Source organism: Acyrthosiphon pisum, chromosome A2 (genome assembly GCF_005508785.2).
Source record: "Acyrthosiphon pisum isolate AL4f chromosome A2, pea_aphid_22Mar2018_4r6ur, whole genome shotgun sequence".
Classification (NCBI taxonomy): Eukaryota; Metazoa; Arthropoda; class Insecta; order Hemiptera; family Aphididae; genus Acyrthosiphon; species Acyrthosiphon pisum.
In genome coordinates, this window is record NC_042495.1 from 115,102,314 (window position 1) to 115,125,337 (window position 23,024).

Genomic DNA, 23,024 nt, shown 5'->3' on the forward strand with positions numbered 1-23,024 from the left:
AACACGAAAATACAAAATTCAAAATGATTGAATTTTTTTATTTGATTGTACAATAATTGTTTTATGACATTGTGTATGGTTATGGAAAATTTAAGGCCCCCCCCATAAAATGCACCGCCTTCACCTGCGGTAGTTGGAGCACTGATAGAAGGTTAGGTACTGTTATTCCACATACCTATTATAGTTTGATTTAACTAAAACTAATTTAACTTAATACATATTAACAGTAGTCGGATCATATAAACTTTAAATACTTATAACCAAAAAACTATGAGTCTGAAATTTAGTTTATTTAGATCTAAATTCTAAATAATCCAAAACATATATTACTTAAAATATAAAAATAAAGTGTCTTATATTATAGTAGTTAACTATCAAAAAAAAATAAAAAATAAAAAAACCATACTTGAAATCGATGTATAATAGGTATACGTATATTGCAGTAAAACACATATTTTGTTACTTCACACAGTCTCTCTTCAATTTCAAATTTTTCTTCAAATTATCCCAAATTATCTACAAAATATAAATGTTTAGTAAATTGGAAGACTTGATTAAGTATTTTATCATTTATCTAAAAGAGATGTGCCAGGTCGCCTCATTACTAGATCGAGGGGCCATGGTGCAAGTGCTGTCCATAAATATCAGCACATATTATATTAGAAATACAAAATTAATATTTCACTAACAATAAATTATAAAATAATATTACGAAATGTACTATACTCATATTATATTATGATTGTATTAGTTACAAACTCTTAAATTAAGAGTTATGATTGAGGATTTAATTTTCTAAAATGAAATGCCTCAAGGTTGCCTCAGTAGGCCGAGGGACCGTAGGTTAAGTGCCGTAGTCCACCAATAAAGTACCAGAGAAAAAAAGATTAATTAAAAAATAAAAGGTATCTATATCATAACTTTTATAAAAGTATGATTGTGTTAGTCACAGTCTTGTGTAAATGGTATTGTCTCGTGTTTTTTGTATAGACTTATTTAACATTGATAACCTAGTGCTCTCTGAATAATCATTCTTTAGTGTACTAAGTATTATGTTACTTATAAGTTATAACATTTGTGTTAGTCATGAGTTATAACCACTGCAGCGACTAATACTTCAATTGCATTGTGTTTTTTCAGGTAAAATGTGTGCAATTATAATATTCTGTCAAAAAAAATCTTATAATAATATTCCGGTAAAAAATGTAATATCTGTTTTTATAATACCGTTTTAGGGCACCTTCGTAAGTACTATTATTTTTAAATTAACATGTATTTTACTTTGTTTTAATACCTATAATTACATAAACCAAATATATTCACAAAAAAAAGGTTTCAAGTGGGTACCTACCATTTAAATATCTATAATTTCGTAACAGCAGTATGCATTCTTTATGAGAAAAACTTTGTTTGGAATTTTCAATATATACCTATAAATATTTATTTTTACTTTGTAAATTACCCTATATAATCTAGGAATTTTAATGTGTGTGTATAATGTATATGAAGTTATACCTATATACATAAATATCGTAAACGCTTTTTATCTATGTCGTACGTGTCGTATTCACAGCGGGTACAAATAAACGTGTCGATACATACTACCAACACTATATATAGATACCTATCCGTTTATAAAGGACGGGTAAAAACAAAGGTGTATCACCTTGGTAAAAACGTATACTTTTTGACGAATATTGCAGATATGGTGGCCAAACACATCCGTTTTTAATCCATATTAAATTAATATCCGATATTTTATTTCTGCAACAGACCGTGGACCGCGGGGCCTTTCAATGCGCTGGACCCTGTACCACTGCAGCATAGTTCTAACCGCCTTCAAGCAGTGCTCGAATTGGGAAAAATTAAGTAGAGGAGCTCAATCTAACGATTTAAAAACTGCGTTCCAAGGGCGCAATTATTCAACACAGGCCATACAAAAAATAGTAGGGGTACGCAAAAAAAAAATAAAAATAGTAGGGGAGCTCCGTCCCCCTGCGCACCCCCCCAATTCGAGCACTGCCTTCAAGCAGTTAGTAGATTCCGTTATGTTTATTCCGGTGAAATCATGATCACTGAAAACAATTTACAGGTAGTAAAACATAATGTTTCATAGAGAGAGTGGTCATTATTGTCTATACTTTTTTGCCTATAACACTTAATTTTTATAATTCCAACATTTTCAATAATAATATTGTAATTAAAATTATCGTTTGAGATGCAAATAACCCGTCAATAATTAATTTGATAGGTAAGTTACGTCAAAACATTTGCGACGCAGCTTACCTGCCGTATATATTGCAAATTGTTTTCAACAATATTTCGGGACAGTGGACGGACACAAGTAACATGCAGATGTTGTACCTAATAAATAATAATAATAATAATTAATACTCAACAGCTGTTAGCTAATCAGTAATCACTATTTTTTTTATATTGTAATGATGTTTTTCTCATAAAGTCATAGCGAAAACAAAAGTGCCACATCCGAGTATTTTAGTTGTCGTTAGGTACTTGTTGTTATTAGTGCGATTTGTTTGATGCGAGTAGTACGTCTATGATTATATTAAATTATTTTTTCAATGTAAAAAAAGTAGTGTTTATATTATTATAACGTATGCTTAAATCGAGACTTCAATTTTTGTTTATCCGTAAGACGTAAGCGCAAAGATCCTCACGAATGATTTAGATATTGTTGTATTTAGCATAAGCTCTTATAGCCTTTACTAATAAAGTATCTTATAGGTACTTAAATTATTTGTAACAGCCCTAATACCTAAGGTTGGTCTATTATTTATGAGTATATTATTATTATTAAATGTATTTTAGGTTGCGAAAGCTGGCCAGTCTACTCACAGACAAAGCCGTAACTCGTAATTTATTATTATTAGCTAATGGCTATTATTATTTTATGACCGCACGAAACGACCGCTAAAGAGCCCACATTTTTCCACTCGACCACTCACATCACTTGTACGTATATAATAATATAATACCTTTAGAGAATGTCACACCCGCATATGATGTTTCCGTCTTACAAATGTACAGCATAACAAAATCTATTTTGCGCGAGACAACTTTTCTCGCACCATATTTGCTGTAGAACTACCAAATTTTCACAACACGTTATAAAGAACTATATCTCTGTAACAGCGTGATTTTTTTTAATAGCACTATCCAATCATTTTCCATAAGCAAACGAAAAAAACAAAAAACCAAATGTTTAGAATCAAATAACTATTATTGTATTAATTATGCTATCTAAAATATGGGCACGCTGTTGCATAGATAATTTTTCACCCCTGCATATGTTCAGACATTTTGGAGCCACTACTACCTACAGAAAGATAAAAGTTGTCCCACGCAAAACAATTTTTGCTATGTTGTACATTTGTACAAGACGGAGACAACACATGCGGGTGTGACATCCACTTAATCTAGCTTCTATTTTGCTACATCTACAATCTACTATAATTTACTAACTAAAACTTTATATTAAATGTTGATACAAATTACATACATTTTAGATTTTGAGTGGAACGATGAATGTATTGATTTTACAATGATGTGTGTGTTTTTATTGTTTTTTTTTTGTGTCTGTCATCACGGTTTAGGGCAATAAAACTGCTTCGATTTTCTTCAACAGTATCTTGTTTGATGGGAAAGTGAATCTAGTTGGTGCATTAAGGAGGTCAAAATTTGAAATTTCCAATAGTTTTCAAAAGCGCCGTGAAAAACAAAAGAAAAATTAAGGAAAAACGGGAATTTTTACACAATATCTGTTTTCGAGAAAATTGATTTTGGTTTTTGTTGTAACTTTAAAACAAATGACCGTAGATACATGAAATTTTCACTGGTTGTGTAATTAGCAAATTATTTTGTGTTAAGAATTCGGAAAAATTTTTCTTTTTAAATCTAAGATTTGAAAATGTAATACAAGATTCCTCATAATATTGTCTACCTTTATCAAAAAAAAATGTCTACAAGAAAGTTAAATTAAATTTTTATGAGCGTTTGAAATTCATATTTTTACAACATTTGATATTCGCTCGATTTCTCATGTGACAATATTCTTATTTTATTGTTATTAAAAAACGAATGACTATAGATATTTGAAAATTTCACTGAATTATATATATATATATATAGTTTATATTAGCATTTTCTATACACGATAAAATTTTGAAAATAAGTTGACTCTTTTTGAGCTGTTTACGGACATTCTCAGTTTTCAATTTTTTTAGTTTTTTTTTCTATAAATATCAATAAAGTTTTATCTGTTGGGTCAAAAAGTGTAAAAATTTAATGCGAGGCTCTTGATATATTGTTACAATATTAAAAATACATAGGCACAATTTTTTTTTATAAGCATTTGAAGTTCAAATTTTGACAAAATTTTCAAATTTCAAATTTAATAATTATTTCGTAGTTAAAAATCTATAAAATGTTCAACTTTTATATCTAAGGATTGAAAATTTAAAACAAGATTCCACGTAAGTAATTAATTCTGTTACCAAAAAATCTAAAAATACATAATCACATTTCATTTTTATAGTCATTTTAAGTTCAAACTTGGACGAAATTACATATTAAAAAACCTGGACTTAGTTGTTTTTTTGTGATTGTATAATATTATTCGTGGGTACTTGAAACTTCTAAAGTATACTAAGTATAATATATCTTATACCTAGATTCAGTCTCCGCTCAGAATCGTTTTTCTTATACAATGATATTCTATCATTGAATTCAAATTTAATACCATCCATTATACAGTGACCCACTTGTAACTTACTATACAGCAGAGCGACATCCACTTGCCCACCTTTTTATTCTTACATTATGTACTTACCCACTATAATATGTATAACTAAATAGTTAATTGTGACTATGGATTACTAATATTTTTCAAATGTTATTGTTATTATAAAATAATCCTTGTATTAAATTTTCAAGCTTTTTTACTCTACAAATAAAATTTTATTGACATTCATAGAAAAAAAAGACCAATAAAATTAGAAACTGAAAATGTCCGTAAACAGTCCAAAACAAATTTTTTCCGTCACTTTTGAAAAGTAATGAGAATTTTAAATTTTGACCTCCCGAATGCACTAACTATAGATTCACATTCCCATCGAACAAGATACCAACTGTGAAGAAAATCGAAGCAGTTTTCCTGCCCTATTTTTTTTTCAAGTTCTTTACATCTTGAATAATATTTTAATGATAAAAATGTGAATTTTAATATTAGATTTTCTTTCACAGAGGATTCTTAACAATTTGTATCAATAATTTTAATTAATTTCTAAATTGATAGTAAGACCAGATTTTAATCTTAGGTCTTCCAAGTACCAAACTTAGTATACAATTGACAATGCAAAATACAAAGCAATTTCCGAAAATCAGTAAATGTGCAACATTAAAATACGAATGTAAAAAATCGTCGTATGCAAAAATATTTAAAGTATTAAAATCCTTACGCAAGTAAGTAGTCATAGTGACTTAAACTACTAGATAAATACACGAGTACATGACTAAATAAGCAGGCACGTCAGTTCGATAACACTGCACATAAAATTGTAATAAAATTTTCCACAGACTTGGAATAAACTCTAAAATATTGTATGCTAAAATAATATTCTACATTATACGTATTCTATTATTCTTTCCATGTCTGGGAAACATGCGCAATGATATCAAAAATGACATGCCTGTTTTATTTTGTCATGGATAAATATAAAAAAAACATTTTTGTTTTTAGAGATGAGGTTTTATGTGATATTAAACTAAAAACAGATGATGGTAGAGTTATTTGCGGCCATAAAGTGGTTTTATCATCGGCTAGCCCATATTTCCACGCAATGTTCACAAATTTTTCAGAAAAGAATCAAGATTTTGTTGTTATCAGAAACATAGATTCTATTGCCTTACAGCTCTTAGTCGACTTTATTTATTTTGGGAAAATAATCGTCACTGAAAAAAATGTAAAGGTAATAATAGATAATGTTTGATTTTATTATAGACGAAAAAAAATTTAACTGTGTAACTTACATATTTTCTCCAGGTTTTGTTGCCAGCAGCGAATTTCTTACAGGTAATAGAAGTAAAAGAAAAATGTTGTGATTTATTAGCGACACAACTGCGCATTACAAATTGTATTGGTACATATGTGTTAGCTGATTTACATAGCTGTAAGAAATTGTTAACAATTTCAGAATCATATATTCAACAAAACTTTTCGTACGAAATATTATTTACTATTATGATTCTATAAAGATATTGTATTTATTAATATAATATTTTATGCTTAGAGACGTGGTACATTCTGACAAATGCCTAACCTTATCACCTGAACAAGTAGCCAATTTGATCTCCAGTGATGAACTTATAGTTTTAACTGAAAACATAGTATGCATACTAAAATTGATTATTGTTATATTTAAGTATTATAAAATGAAAAATTATTTTACCTACTTACTTATATGGTGGGTAGTCTTATTAATTCTTAACTACCAATATTTATTTTTGTAGGTATTTGAATTTGTTATTCGATGGGTAAAACATGATTTGGTTTCCAGAAAATGTATTTTACCCCATTTAATGGAATATTATGTACGTTTACCATTAACATCATTAAATTACATAATGAAAAATGCAGTTGAGGAACCTCTTCTTAAAAATAGTTCTAATTGTAAGTTTTTTCTTTAAATATGCTTAATGAATGAAATCATATTTTTATGTTTATCCTCATTTAAGGTAAGGATTACGTAAATGAGGCATTATATTTTCATTCACTTAAGCCGGATGACCCTATTCCACAAAACATCCGGACTAAACCTAGACTGGGTGATAAAGTATAAATCCGTCATAATTTATTTATCTTTCCGATATATTTAACGGTTCAATTACAACAGGTTATTTTTGTGGTTGGTTCATTTGGAATCTTAGAAGGACATGTTAGTACAGAATGGTACGACCCAAAAATCAACCGATGGCAATTATTGACAACAATTATGATACCACATTTTCTTGGTGGTCTGGCTGTAGTAAAAGATAATTTTGTGGTTGCTGTAGGTCGTATTGGTTATAGTCTTGAATCACCTAATCAGTATGTAAATGTGCTAGATGTATCTTCAGAATCACCTCATTGGAAACCAACTACTAACATGTTAGTCAAACGCCGAAATTTAGGAGTTGGTGTGATAAATGATTATATATATGCTGTAAGTTGTATTGTTATATGACTTATTAGTTATTACTATTAACCGGGGGAGATAGCGTCATGGGCCTATGGGTATAGCTCAGTGGTAGAGCAATCATCCGGCAAGCGAGAGACTCGGGTGAGTTTGATTCCCGGTCCAGCGGCTCGATTTTTGACCACATTTCCCCTGGAAAAGTTAACATTACTTTATTAATAATCTCTATTATTACATATTATGAATTATATAATAAATTCAAGGTTGGCGGTTTTGATGGAAACAGTTCTGTAAATAGTGCAGAAGCTTTTGACTGCAGAACTCAAACATGGCGTATGATATCTAGTATGTCTATTAGAAGAGATAGTGTTGGGCTTGGAGTACTGAATAATCTTTTATATGTGGTAAATTAACACTTTATATTATGTTTTTCAATTTGTATCAGGTACATTTGTTATAATTGTAATCGAAATAACTTAACTACTGCAGTTACGGAAATCATGTGATATATCTCCAAAATAAAAAAGGTGGGCAAGTGGGTGTCGCTCTAATATACAATATACAATATAATACAAGTGGGTCATTGTAATGGATTGTGTTCAATTTGTATTCAATGATATAATAATATTATTATATCATTGAATATTATTATTATAATAAACATTGTACGTATTTATAAGTAAAACGATTCTGAGCGAAGACGGTCGGTAAGCATACGATATTACTAAGTATATTTGATGGTATTATTTTGAATAAAGTCACTTATATTTAACCTGTTCACATGGAACATTGTCTTACATTTTTAATTCTTAGCTATAAATGTTGAATATTTTCTTAATTTTTAACTACTAAATAATTTGTAAATTGTCAATTTGATAAATTACGGCTAAATTTGAAATTTAAATGATTATCAAAAAATAACAATATAAAAAGCCGGCCAAGTGCTAGTCGGACTCGCGCACGAAGGGTTCCGTACCATAATTCAATATTCAAAATTTTCATCTCTTGAATAGAAACTTTATGTAATGTATTTTGTATTTAAATGTATGTAGGTAAATAATAAACAAAATGTATACGATAAATGGTTTGTTCTGCCCGTGGCAACGACTTAAAACGATTCACTATAATTCTGTATTGAAATTTATAGAACGAATCATTTTATACGACATCACTCATAGCAACCATTTATAAACAAAAATTTCGATCTGAAATCTCAAAATTCCCGTTTTAGCACCTACCGGGATTGCTTCTCTCCCTTTTTTAATATTTGTTATTATAGCATCCATGGAAATACATAATCTGTGAAAATTTCAACTTTCTAACTTCCATGGTTCATGAGATACAGCCTGGTGACAGACAGACGGACGGACAGCCGTGCGAAAGTAATAGGCTTCCGTAGGGAAACGTACGGAATCCTAAAAATGAACGTGCATATGTATTTTTAATATTTTTAATCTGTTATTGAAACAAAATATCAGGAGCCTTGTATTAATTGTTCACGCTATTTGACTAAACAAATACAATTTTATTGATATATAATATTTATAGAAAAAAAAACTAAAAATTTTGAAATTTGAAATTGTCCGTAAACCGCTCAAAACCAGCCAAATATTTTCAAAGTTATATAGTGTATACACTATATAGAAAATGAAAATATAAACATTCAGTACAATATTATATTTGATATATTAAAAAATATATGTAACTAAAAAACCCTGTATTTATTCGCGGTATTATAAATATATATTCAATCGCTGAAATTGAAATATATACTTTGGATTAACATATTAATTTTGTAATACACAGAGTTTATTTTCAAGGACAAAAGATTTTTAACCCGCAAATTTTTTTAATTCATATGTGTATAGGTTGGAGGTCAAATAATTCAATATAATGATCAATATAATTCGTCAATTCAGTATTTAAAGTCTGTTGAATGTTACTATCCCAGTATCGATGCATGGAAATCAGTCGCAGAAATGTGTGTACCACGCATGGCTGCTGGTGTAGGAGTCTTAGATGGTATACTGTATGCTGTAGGTGGTTATGATGGAAAAAATACTCACAGGAGTGCCGAAGCATACGAACCAAGTACAGGAGTTTGGACTACTATTCCGGACATGCATTTATGTCGATATTATCCAGGTAATTACTCTAAATTACTTTATGAAAAATATTTTGTTAAATTATTTTAAGTTACAGGAGTAGCTGTATTAAATGGATTATTGTATGTCGTCGGTGGTAGCGACAAAGACGTTTCTTCTTTGGATTCTGTAGAATTTTACAACCCCAACACGAATACCTGGACTATGGTCACAGCGAGATTGAATAAACCACGAACTTTTTTCGGAGTAGTTGCCATTGATAGGTCACGATATTTTAAAACTAAGCGGTCATGATTATTTTTAAATGAATTTATATTGATATATAAAATCTATTGTAAGAAATATTATATTTTTTGTTTTCCTATTAAATCATAATCGTACAGTTTTTGGTTGATTTTTTAAAATGTTTTCACTTCGTCGATGTTACGAAAATGTGATGAGAATTTTTTAGTAAAAATATTTAATTCCTTAAACATTTAAGCTTCCTCCTATTTTATCGAGTATTATATTTAATGGCCATTTTTTTTTCATAAGGATGATGTACCTTCCAATTCAAAATTTGTACAAAAAGTTATACAACTCAAAAATTACTTGTTCGAATTTTGAATTTGATACGTTTACTTTTCGTAAATAATTATCCACTAAACAATGTATAGTATATAATAGGGAATTACAGAAGTATGTATCTCAACAGAATACTATTTAAGTAGTACCTACAAAAGAATCTAAAGATATGTGAAAACGCACCGGTCATCCGGTTTATCAAAATCCATTGATTTATTCAACGCACATTTTACATATAGAGTGGAAAATCATTCGTTTTATTATAACTAGTATTATAATATATTATATATTATATATACGTATTCCACCACTCCAATGTTTGTACCTATATTCATAGAATATATGTGTCTTCCTATAAATACAATGATTGTTTGATGTGCACTATAGTATCCAAATTTTAATAATGGCATCAATTATCAACTTTAGGTAATTAATTAAATATAAACAGTATTTTTAACAAATATTTAGATATTTTAAGCTCAAATGTTATCGAAATTAGATATTTAAACGGATAATAAGGATTTTATTTTTTATTTTTTGTAAATTAAACTGCCATACTCTCTTCGATCAGAATCGTGTTTTGAATTGTGTCAGAATCAATGATTTTATATCGTTGAATTTTTTAACATACACGACACCTAGTGTACACCAAATGTACAGCAGAGGGGTACCCAGAGACGTGTCAAGCAATTCAGCGCCCCTGGGCAATTCACGCCCTTTCCCTACAATTTGGGCCACAGGTAGCATATTTAGCGCAAATAAAGGCGCCACCTTACTTTTTCAAAACTATGGTTCCCGGGGGCAACTGACCCCTTTGCTCCCTTAAAAAACCAAATTTAAATTTGCTACCAGAAACCACCCCTGAATTTGATGTTGGGACATTTTTTTACTAAAATAAGTGCAGTCTTTGGACATTTTCAGATTAATCAAAAAAAAATAACTCAACGGTCTTAACGCAATATTCAGAATATTTAGATTTATTTTAACCTGCTTATTCCCCGAACATATTCGTCTATGGTACTCCATTGACCATTTTTGAGTTTTAAGTTAGTAACAACAAGTAATATTATATAATACAATATTAAAACGATTATATACTATTATTGAAATTTGCGATTTGTTTTTGACACACATATAAGTACAACAAATCAATTTAATAAATCAAAAAAGAATAATTTTGATGGTCTGTAAGTTATTGCTTGATATCATTTACTACTGTGTTTAAAATTTTAAAAATAAGTCAAGAAAATATTTACGGGGACTCTTATAGTAAGGGTTAGATGTATACGCAGATTGCCGTGCTGCGACGAAATAAAAAATTATTAATTAAAACCAAACAAAACCTATTTTTAAATGTATAATTTGATATTTATGGGTATTTATCTACTTGTCGTAGCCTAGTGGTATTAAGCACCTTCTCGTTCTCTAATTATTTCGGGTTCAATGCAAATCTTTACCCTGTGACCTACTTGAGGTGGCGTTGCATAGCAAGTCGAGGGATATTGCGAGCGAGTGGCCACGTGGGCATCATCACTGTGCGGTACAGACCACAGACCACCGTCAAGCGCTGGAGTAAAAATAACTTTTTAACTGTAACTTTTAAACTAAACATTTCCGTATATTGATTTTTGCACCATCGTTATTAACTCATCAAAACAACACTTTCCAAAAAAAATTTAAAAAAAAAAAGTCACCCGGTAGAGTAGTCTTGCTCCAAATAATGTTACTTATATTAAATTAAAACTGTGTAATAATTATTGATAAATTCATAGGTGGTCCCAGAAGTTTACTTTAGGTGCAGCACATTTAATTACACATTTAATACAGAATACACTACTCGTACATTCCTAATTTTTGGAAATTTCTGGAATTTATATAATTTTAAATCTTATCATATATAGATGACTTATTACTTATTTCTAAATATTAGGGGGCTGCGTACGAAGTTAGATATATTGCGTACCAATGAACCATTATTTAATTTAGAATTCTATATAATTGTTAAAATTAGTATAAATAGTAACCAATAAAATAAAGGTTGAAATGTCAGGTGCAGGAAAGACTTCATGCACCCGTAGGACCAGTGCAGGCGGCAATCCCATAGTCCATGTCTTGCTTCAGCACTACATACACAATTTGGTGGGTGAGTTGGTGGTTGGATGTGGGAGGCGTCAAAGTAAGCTCATTATTCTTTTTAAAAATCTAAGTTACATAAACGACGTTCTAAAAACTGTTATATCTATCCTTTTCCTTGTTAAAACCAAAAATTATGGCATTTTTTTTCGCCAAAATTGTCACTCGACGGTGCCGTAAACTATCTAGCTTAGTTTTGAAGTTCGATCGACAATCCATAAGCCACAAAATTCACTAAAAGTAAATTTTGTATTAAAAAAACCATCAACAGGTATATCGCCAACACCTATGTTCGAGGCAAATTGTCAATAAATCATACGTAAAAACATTGTTTACATTTTTAGAGGCAAAAAAGGAAGTAAAAACAAACTGTTAAAAAAATGTTCAGTTTTCAATATTCCGGTGAAAATTCGAGTTTGAATTTAAAGCATGTTTCATTTATACTGATATAATAAAAAACTTCGATGTAAGAATTCGTTTCTTTATCGGATAATAAAAAGAATTCTAAAGTTATGTAGGTAATAATTGTTTTAAAAATCCGTGTGATATTTGATAGAAAAATTTCGAACAGCAATTGAATGTACTCACATAAATTATAAATATACCGTAATGAAGTAAGGAATTTAATATTCTATTCAGAGTTATTTTCCAAAACAAAATTTTCTTTTTCTGCAGTAAACAACTACATTGTTACGTAATGACGTAAATACGTAACTTTTACAACTTTTTTTATAACACTTCCATCGTGAGACATTTCCTTTTAAACATGTATGAAATCCAAATTTATATCCATTCACAACCTTGAAATTCTTATTCGATTTTCAGTTTTTTCAATTTTGGTGGAGGCACCGTATCAATTAATATCTTCAACTAAAGGTCAAATAATAAGTTTGATTATTGATTTTATTATAGCACAATGTGTATATATGTTACGGCAATGTGGAATACCGGGCAATGTGTTCCTGCCCCGGCAATGTGAACCACAATTTTTTCTATTAACCAACTAATATTATTTTAGATTCTGAGTGAAACGATGAATGTATTGATTTTACAATGATGTGTGTTTTTTATTATTTTTTTTATTTTTGTGTCTGTCATCACCTTTTAAGACAGTAAAAGAGCTTGGATTTTCTTCAACAGTACCTTTTCTGATAGGAAAGTGAATCTAGTTGGTACTTTGGGGGGTCAAAAGTAAAAATTTCCCAGTAGATTTCAAATGCAACGTGAAAAACAAAAGAAAAATTAAGGAAAAACGAGAATTTTTACGCAAAATCTGTTTTCGAGAAAATCGATTTTGGTTTTTGGTACAACTCTAAAACAAATGACCCTAGGTGCATAAAATTTTGACTGAACGTTTATGTTTGCATTTTCTATACACCATAACATTTTTCAAATATTTTGATTTATTTTGAGCTGTTTACGGACATGTTCAGTTTCTATTTTTTTTAGTTAGTTAAAAATCTATAAAATGTTCAACTTTTATATCTAAGGATTGAAAATTTAAAACAAGATTCCACGTAAGTAATTAATTCTGTTACCAAAAAATCTAAAAATACATAATCACATTTCATTTTTATAGTCATTTTGAGTTAAAATTTGGACGAAATTACATATTAAAAAAACTGGATTAACTATCTTAGTTGTTTTGTTGTGATTATATAATATTATTCATGGGTACTTGAAACTTCTAAAGTATACTATTATATATCTATGATAGTACCACAGTTTGTTGTTGATGTATGACGCGTTACCTAATGGATATTGTGATATGATTAATTTTGAATTTATTATAGGTACCTACTACAGGTCAATTATTTCTTTTTAATACCATAGATAAGTAGGTATATAATATGTCTTATACCTAGACTGACATACCGTCTCCGCTCAGAATCGTTTTTCTTATACAATGATATTATATCATTGAATTCAAATTTAATACCATCCATTATACAGTGACCCACTTGTAACCTACTGTACAGCAGAGTGACATCCATTTACCCACCTTTTTTATTTTCATTATAAATTGTAATTTTACTATTACCTATTGGCTAGTTATAATAATTTAAAGAATTTTTTTTTTTACCTATTTATAATATTTTTTAAAAAAGCAATGATTATTAACTTCATTATCATAACAATAATAACTGTTATATAGTATTGATAGAATGAAAAAAAAATCAACTAATATTATCATTGTGATATTGGGTGGCTGATACTGATATCGTAAAGGATTAATTGTATTAAAGAGAGGTTTTTTTTAAAAATATTTTGATACGAAAATGGTAAACAAGGTACCTATAATAAATGTGAAGTTTTGTTGCTAGAAGAGTTATTACGCATAGGTGTTTGTATGTAAGGATACAATTTAATTAATAGAGAAGTATATAATATAATGATACAGGCATACAGCTATAAGAAGGGCTAGGAAGTAATTTTTTTTGAGCTGAATGTGCTGTAGTTTTTTTTATAAAAAAGGAGCTGAAGCCTTAAATTATAAAAAGTTAAATTTAATTTTAAATTTTAATAAATATGATACGTATGTTGTTTATTTTAAGAATGAGAAAATAAATAGTGAACATTTTGCATAGGTTAATAAAATATTAATAATAATAATAATACCTAATCAGTTAACCAAGTAGGTAAGTGATAAAAACATAGAATTTAAAGGAATTATTCTTAAGCCAAAATATTTCGGGAGTAAATCTTCGGAGGACATAGACAGTTTCATTGAAAAATTTGAAATAATAGCGATAGTGATTGGTTGGGGACTGGGGAGATACAGAAAAAAACAATAATACTTACTATTGTTCTACTTCACTGATTCAACGGAAAGTATTGTCAATATTTTAAAAATAAAGTATCAAAATCTTAAATGGGGCATTTTAAAGTATTAATTATTAAAAAATTTCACCTGAATCAAAAAAAAAATTTTTGTGAGCTCAAATAAATCAAAGAAAAATAAAGGAGGGGGAAACACTTAAAGAGTAGGTATATAATAAATATGACTCAATTATGCTATAAATTCGATAGGAGTATGAGAGATGGAGAGATTTTCGAAAAAATATTAAAGGGCTTGCCTAAAGAAGTGCCTGAATGCCTGAATGAAAAAATTGGACTTTTAGAAAATAACGCAATAGACAAGATAAGGGCTAATGTTATTAAGAAGCATGGAAGAACCTAGTGTTTCAATAAAAAACTTACTGAGGAAGTAAATACTTTTAAAAAATTGTATTAAATCACTTAAGGCTGATTATACCAAAACTGAATCAAAAGGTAAAAGTTACTCAAATTGTAATATTTTTTTTTAAAAGGCTGACCTTGGAAATATGAATAGTAATTGGAGCAATAACAGTTTTAAAAATTGTTTACCAAATATAGATTTTAGGAATAATAATTGTAATCCAAACAATAACGGTTATAGTAATAACTGGTTTGCAAAAATAATGATAAATCTGTTTATTATGAAAATAAGACTTGCCTTTGTCAATATTATTCAAGTCAGAAACGTGGTCAAGCAAATATAGGTGAAATAAAATACTATGCGTCAAATAACTCGTTCGGTATAATTATAACCAAATTGGAAACTGAAAATGAAATGTATTCTATAGTGCAGAGGTATTCAAACTTTTTCATCCCAAGGCTCCTTTGAGTCTTCACAAAATGTTGACGGCTCCCAAATTAAAAATGACTGATAATTTAACTCGCGACTAATACTGCCAAACACGACATACGCATTGATGATTTAACTATGGCAGTTGATGGTATCGCTGTCTCTATTGCGACTTACGCGATCAATTAAAGCTATACTTAGCGAATGATTATAGTAGAGTGTAGACTGTAAACAATCCAACGTTTCCCAACCGGTGTGCCTCAATGATAATAAAAAACGTTTTTCGTAAAAATATTTAAAAATATTTATTGGTTTTCAATTATATGACGTGGCTCCCTTCGATAACTCTCGCGACGCCCCTGGGAGCCGCGACGCACAGTTTGAATACCTCTGCTATAGTGCATCTGTTGAAAGACGATTATACGTGACACAACAATTGGTAGTACAACAAAATTTAATATAAACCCATATCTATCAATAGAAGAGAAAGGAAAATTACACACAATAGTATATAAAAAATAAATAATATATGAAGAGGGGGACATGGATTTAGTAAAAGCAGAAGTAAAAAAATCCAAATTTGATTTCAGATATCGGGGGACATATAAAATAGTTTAAAAAATTTCAAACGTGGTATACCTAGTCGAAATAGTTAGGAATTCAAAATCGGTTAATGATTATAAACACGTAAGTCGGATCAAGAAATTTAGAGATCGTATTACTTAAAATTCAGGAAGGGAGAGTGAGAGTGTTATCATTTGTAATTTGGCTATTGGAAAAATATATACAAATATATTATCTGCAAAGGTAAAGAAATCAAATATTCAACAATACCAAGTAGTAAGTATCTATAATACGAGTGAAGTGATATATGGGGAAAAAATGTATTAATTATAATATTATAAATTAAGGAAGTATATAGGAAAATATGTTAAAATTTTAATGTTACATGTATATTATGTAAAAATTATGTTTTTTGTTACGTATTACATAATGTTTATTTATATATACATATATATATATTTATGGTTGGGGATTGTCCTACCATAGTACCATACGCGACGTGTGTGCCTCGCACGACATCCAGTTTACTTATGCTGTTTCTAGATTAAACACGTTATACTAATTTATTTCTATAAACTGCAATTATACTTAATAACGTTTAATCATTGCATTCATATTAATGCAATGACTCAACATTTTTTTTATATGAAAATATAAGAAAATAATGTATTAAATATAAGAGAAGATGTTGATAAAAAAAATGTAATGCCAAATATTAATGGAAAATTTTGTTTTAGTTACAACTAAAACAAAAGGGAATGTAAAAAAAATATGTATACAACTATTAACCATAAGAGAATTGTTAAAAAAAAAAAAAATTGAATGTTAAATGCGGAATGAAAAAGGAATGTATAATATTATAATGTTGATTGAGGTATTAGTAGTAAGCGGTATATTGTAATGTAATATCAATATATCATATGTAAAAATATTGGTTAAGGTAAAATAAATGTAAAGAAATAAGTACTAGATTATAATATGTAAAAAGAAAATAATATTAAGAGGTATATAATGTGATATCTGATTTTATTAAATGCACGTTGTTATAGTTACACCTAAAATCCTACAGGCTGAGCACTGTACAACTGTCCAAGCGGCACGACGCAATATAGAATCACGGCCTATTCAACTTCGGGCAGCGATGATGAATAAATTACAACCAAGTACAGTCGAAGGTGTCAAACATTACGAGTGCTTAACGCTGACTAATAGATATTATAGTATTAGGATATAAGACTTTTTAATGATTCATGTTTTTTTTTAAATTTTTAAGGGAGGGGGTAATGTAGCGGATCACATATGGGTGACTCTGTTTCATGATAAACTGTACAATATAACTATAAATAATAACAATAATAAGATAGCACAAGGCTTATACACATGGTATAGTTATTCGGGTATATGTATATGTATACACAAACAATTGTTAGCATACACTGTAAAAAATGTTGTTAAATTTCAACTAACGTCACCATGTAAATTTACCCATGATATGTAAGGTAATTCATTTTGCATATAAAAAATTATATATATATATAAGAGAAACACCATGTTAAGTTCGTTAGTTCTAGGACCAGTACAGCTACCCACAGGCCGACGAACTCCGGATGACGATACTGTTAGTAAGTCTTTCGATATTTTTGTAGTTAATAAGTTTAATAAGTATTGTGTATGTATTTAATGAGCATTGTATATGACGTATTTAATGAGTATTGTGTAATAATTAAAACATATCAATTAGAACATAATATTTGATCTATCTTTCCTGAAGCTCACGCCGAATTACGGTTAAAATATAATTAGGGCTCTGAAAACCCTCACTAAATTATCTAAATTTAATAGGTTCCCCAACCCTGTTACATTTTGGCCCTAAACTATAGTTTAGTTTTGAAGTTCACTCGACAATCCATAAACCAAAAAATTCCCTAAAAGTAAATTTTGTATTAAAAAAGCCATCAACAGGTATATTGCCAACACCTAAGTTCGAGGCAAATTGTCAATAAATCATACGTAAAAACATTGTTTACATTTTTAGAGGCAAAAAAGGAAGTAAAATAAAACTGTTTAAAAAATTTTCCATTTTCAGAGTTTGACTTATTCTCATGTCATCCGAGAGATTTAATCTTACGCCACCTTCAATAATCAATAAACATTATCAAAAAAATAAAATATTAAATTTATAATAATTAAACACCTCACCATGGCTTTCCTATGTGAAATATTATTATTAATATCTATGAAATATCATTTGATATCAACTGATGCCCAACTTGCAGCTTTGTGAAAGTCAGCATAAATATATTTCGGTGGAAATTGGAATTTGAATTTAAAGCATTTTTTATTTATACTGATATAATTAAAAACATTTGCATAAGAATTTCTCTAATTTTTTTCTTTATCTTGTAATAATAATAATACACATACAGTTATGTAAGTAATAATCATTTTTAAATCCGTGTTTTTTTTTTAAAAATATTTTTCAACTACCATTGTATCAATATAGCAGGAGCCTTGTATTAATTTTTGCGCTTTTTTACACAATAAATAACATTTTAATGAAAAAACTAAAAAAATTTAAAATTTAAAATGTCCGTAAAAACCTCGAATACAGTCAAAATATTTTGAAAATGTTATCAAGTATAGGAATTGAAAAAATAAACATATGATATAAATTTCAAGTGACAACAGTTATTCGTTTTTATTTACAACAAAATAAAATAATAAGAAAGTCGCTACTTGAGAAATCTAGTGAATATTCAATGTTGTAAAAATTTAATTTGACTTTCTTAGACATTTTTTTTTTGGATAAAAGTAGGAATACTTATAAGGAATCTTACATTACATTTTAAAATCATAAATTTTGAACATATAATGATAAAAATGTGAATTTTGATATTACTTTTTATTTCACAGAGAATTCTTAACAATTCGTATCGATAAATTTAATTGATTTAAATTAAATTGATAGTAAGACAAGATTTTAGTCTTTAGTCTTCCGAGTGCCAAACTTATAGTATACAATTGGCAATGCAAAATACAAAGCCAATTCCGGGAACCAGTAAATGTGCAACATTAAAATACGAATGTATAAATCGTCGGTATGCGGAAATATTGAAAGTATTAAAATCCTTACGCAAGTAAGTATATTAATAGTGACTTAAACTATAACTAGATAAATATTATTATGACTAAATAAACAGACATGTCAGCAGCCGATACCACTGCACATAAAATTATGAAAAAATGTTCCGCAGACTTGGAATAGACTCTAAAATATTGTATGCTATAGTAATAAATAATAATCTACATTATACATTTTAAATTATTCAATATTCTTTCCGTGTCTGGGAAACATGCACAACGATATCAAAAATGAAATTTTAGCTAACATGCCCGTTTTATTTAGTCACGGATAAATATAATTAAAACATTTTTGTTTTTAGAGATGAGGCGTATGATATTAAACTAAAAACAGATGATGGTAGAGTTATTTGCGGCCATAAAGTGGTTTTATCATCGGCTAGCCCATATTTCCACGCGATGTTCAAAAATTTTTCTGAAAAGAATGAAGATTTTGTTGTCATCAGAAACATAGATTCTACTGCGTTACAGCTCTTAATCGACTTTATTTATTTTGGGAAAATAATCGTCACTGAAAAAAATGTACAGGTAATAATAGATAAAGTTTAATTTTATTATAGACGAAAAAAAATTTAACTGCGTACTTACATATTTTTTCCAGATTTTGTTACCAGCAGCAAATTTCTTTCAGTTAATAGAAGTCAAAGAAAAATGTTGTGATTTATTAGAGGAACAACTGTGCATTACAAATTGTATTGGTACATATGTGTTAGCTGATTTACATAGCTGTAAGAAATTGTCAAAAATTTCAGAATCATATATTCAACAAAACTTTTCGTATGAAATATTATTTACTTTTATGATTCTATAAAAAAAGATATTTTATTTATTAATATAATATTTGATTCTTAGAGACGTGGTACATTCTGACAAATGCCTAACATTATCACCTGAACAAGTAGCCAATTTGATCTCCAGTGATGAACTTATAGTTTTATCTGAAAATATAGTATGCATACTAAAATTGATTATTGTTATATTTTAGTATTATAAAATGAAAAATTATTTTACCTACTTACTTATATGTGGGTAGTCAAATTAATTCTTAACTACCAATATTTTTTTTTTTGTAGGTATTTGAATTTGTTATTCGATGGGTAAAACATGATTTGGTTTCCAGAAAATGTATTTTACCCCATTTAATGGAATATGTACGTTTACCATTAACATCATTAAATTACATAATGAAAAATGCAGTTGAAGAGCCTCTTCTTAAAAATTGTCCTAATTGTAAGTTTTTTCTTTAAATATGCTTAATGAATGAAATCATATTTTTATGTTTATAATCATTTAAGGTAAGTATTACGTAAATGAGGCATTACATTTTCATTCACTTAAGCCGGATGATTCTATTCCACAAAACGCCCGGACTAAACCTAGATTGGGAGATAAAGTATAAATCCGTTATAATTTTTTTATATTTCCGATATATTTAACGGTTTAATTATAACAGGTTATTTTTGTGGTTGGTGCACTTGGGTATGTACAAGGATATAGTGTTAGTACAGAATGGTACGACCCAAAAATCAACCTATGGCAATTATTGACAACAATTATGACACCACATTTTCTTGGTGGTCTGGCTGTAGTAAAAGATAATTTTGTGGTTGCTGTAGGTCGTATTGGTTATGGTCTTGAATCACCTAATCAGTATGTTAATGTGCTAGATGTATCTTCAGAATCACCTCATTGGAAACCAACCACTAATATGTTAGTCAAACGCCGAAATTTAGGAGTTGGTGTGATAAATGATTATATATATGCCGTAAGTTGTATTGTTATATGACTTATTAGTTATTACTATTGACTGGGGGAGATAGCGTTATGGGTCTATGGGTATAGCTCAGTGGTAGAGCAATTATCCGGCAAACGAGAGACTCGGACGAGTTTGATTCCCGGTCCGGTGGCTAGATTTTTGACCATATTTCCCCTGGAGAAGTTAACATTACTTTATTAATAATCTCTTTTATTGCATATGAATTATATAATAAATTCAAGGTTGGCGGTTCTGATGAAAACAGTTGTGTAAATAGTGTAGAAGCTTTTGACTGCAGAACTCAAACATGGCGTATGATATCTAGTATGTCTATTAGAAGAGAAAGCGTTGGGCTTGGAGTACTGAATAATCTTTTATACGTGGTAAATTTACACTTTAAATTATGTTTTTCAATTTGTATCAGGTACATTTGTTATAATTGTAATCGAAATAACTTAACTACTGCAGTTGGGGAAATCATGTGATATATCTCCAAAATAAAAAAGGTGGGCAAGTGGGTAATCGCTCTAATATACAATATAATACAAGTGGGTTACTGTAATGGATTGCGTTCAATTTGAATTCAATGATATAATAATATTATTATATCATTGAATATTATTATTATAATATCATTGTACGTATTTATAAGTAAAACGATTTCGAGCAAAGACGGTTAGTCAGCCAATTATATTATACTAAATATATTTGATGATATTATCTTGAATAAAGTAATTTATATTTAACTTAATTTAAATTGACATATTATAAGTATTAAACTACAGTCGGTACAGTCGGTAACTCGGAGCTCAAGGGAAAAAAAAATTCGACTTACTAAAAATTTTGAGTAATCAATATCTCAACGTATTATTGTTATTTGAAGGGGAATTTAATTTGTTCGAGATTTCGAAAATTTTGAGTTATCAAGGTTCGAGTTACCGAGAGTCCACTGTATTTAAATTAATTTAAATATTTGTTATATACCTGCTCATTTAACGATTTTTGTCGTTTACCGAGTATAGGTTAAATACTTATGATATTGAAACTATATTTCATTTTTTTACGGGTTATACACTCATTAACTTATTTACACAACGTAATAAAAAATCATTATAATATTATAGATAACGTATTATTTATTAATATTATTAATGTATGATCGTATGAAAAGTTTGGAAATGATAATACAAAGTTAACAAAAGTGAATTAAATTATTTTCAGTGTCTATTTTCAACATTTTAGCTTCATCATTTAATTTTCATTAAATTAAATACTGATTAATCATGATCAAGTTTAAATTTTTTTAATCTCCACAATTTTTTTGAAAATAATATACAATATTTATTATATATATATAAATGGAGCCAAAAATGTATAACAATTCATCAATCGAGAACGGCCGAACAGATTTGGCTCAAACTTTTTTTAAGATGTTCGTAATTACCAGGAGAAGGTTTATACAAAAGACAATTTTAGGAAAATTCACCGGAAAAGTAGGAAATCTGGATGTAAAAAATACAGCAGTGGCGCAACAGTGTATTATATATTGGTTGCTATTGGTAATCGGGCATGGTTGTTGATTTGTATTATTTTTTTTGTCAATATACCGGGTGATTCTTTTATCATTGAACACTCATTATTTCAAAAAGTGTTTTTTTACATAGTTTCAAGTTGTTAAAAAAACAATGTTTTTCTTAAAAAATTATATTTTTAAATATTTTTTATCCTTATAATTTTTTAAGTTTTTTACTTTTTTGAATGACAACATTGTGTTTTAATTTTATACTCCAAAGCAGAATATTTTTCTTAGTATTTTGATATATGAAAATCGAATTTGGGGCGAGTAGTTTATGAGTTATAAATATTCTAAGTTTCGATGAGCGGAGTGGAGTGGTACGGGGTTACCCCGCGAAATGTTTGTCCACTTCTCCGCTCATCTAAACTTTGAATATTTATAA

At 28.7% G+C, this 23,024-nt stretch overlaps 2 protein-coding genes across 15 annotated transcripts in view; both read left to right on the plus strand.

Moving 5' to 3' along the window:
• Positions 1–1,054: 1,054 nt before the first annotated feature.
• On the plus strand, positions 1,055–9,683 carry LOC100164063 (kelch-like protein 2). Of its 11 annotated transcripts, XM_029489676.1 has the most exons (13): positions 2,020–2,092; positions 2,252–2,745; positions 2,830–2,973; positions 5,337–5,481; positions 5,759–5,987; positions 6,062–6,237; positions 6,309–6,405; positions 6,529–6,688; positions 6,754–6,851; positions 6,912–7,220; positions 7,457–7,597; positions 9,062–9,338; positions 9,390–9,683. In XM_029489676.1, exons 4-13 carry the CDS (start codon positions 5,372–5,374, stop codon positions 9,590–9,592), a joined length of 1,800 nt encoding a protein of 599 aa, XP_029345536.1. In that variant the 5' UTR covers positions 2,020–2,092; positions 2,252–2,745; positions 2,830–2,973; positions 5,337–5,371; the 3' UTR covers positions 9,593–9,683. The 11 variants fall into 11 exon arrangements, with proteins under 11 accessions (XP_016661782.1, XP_016661780.1, XP_016661781.1 ...); XM_016806293.1 differs by lacking the exons at positions 2,020–2,092; positions 2,252–2,745 and adding an exon at positions 1,055–1,140; XM_016806291.2 differs by lacking the exons at positions 2,020–2,092; positions 2,252–2,745 and adding an exon at positions 1,076–1,244.
• Positions 9,684–17,514: 7,831 nt separating this feature from the next.
• LOC100570665 (kelch-like protein 2) overlaps positions 17,515–23,024 on the plus strand; it is a 7,266-nt gene continuing 1,756 nt past the window's right edge. Inside the window, exons 1-9 of one of the 4 annotated variants that reach the window (XM_008187130.3) lie at positions 17,515–17,791; positions 19,083–19,306; positions 19,613–19,838; positions 19,912–20,087; positions 20,163–20,259; positions 20,384–20,540; positions 20,606–20,703; positions 20,764–21,075; positions 21,309–21,449. In XM_008187130.3, the coding sequence (XP_008185352.2) occupies positions 19,197–19,306; positions 19,613–19,838; positions 19,912–20,087; positions 20,163–20,259; positions 20,384–20,540; positions 20,606–20,703; positions 20,764–21,075; positions 21,309–21,449 (1,317 nt within the window). In that variant the 5' untranslated portion in view covers positions 17,515–17,791; positions 19,083–19,196. The remainder of the gene's footprint in view (positions 17,792–19,082; positions 19,307–19,612; positions 19,839–19,911; positions 20,088–20,162; positions 20,260–20,383; positions 20,541–20,605; positions 20,704–20,763; positions 21,076–21,308; positions 21,450–23,024) is intronic. The other 3 variants (XM_016806299.2, XM_029489680.1, XM_029489681.1) reach the window with 3 other exon arrangements.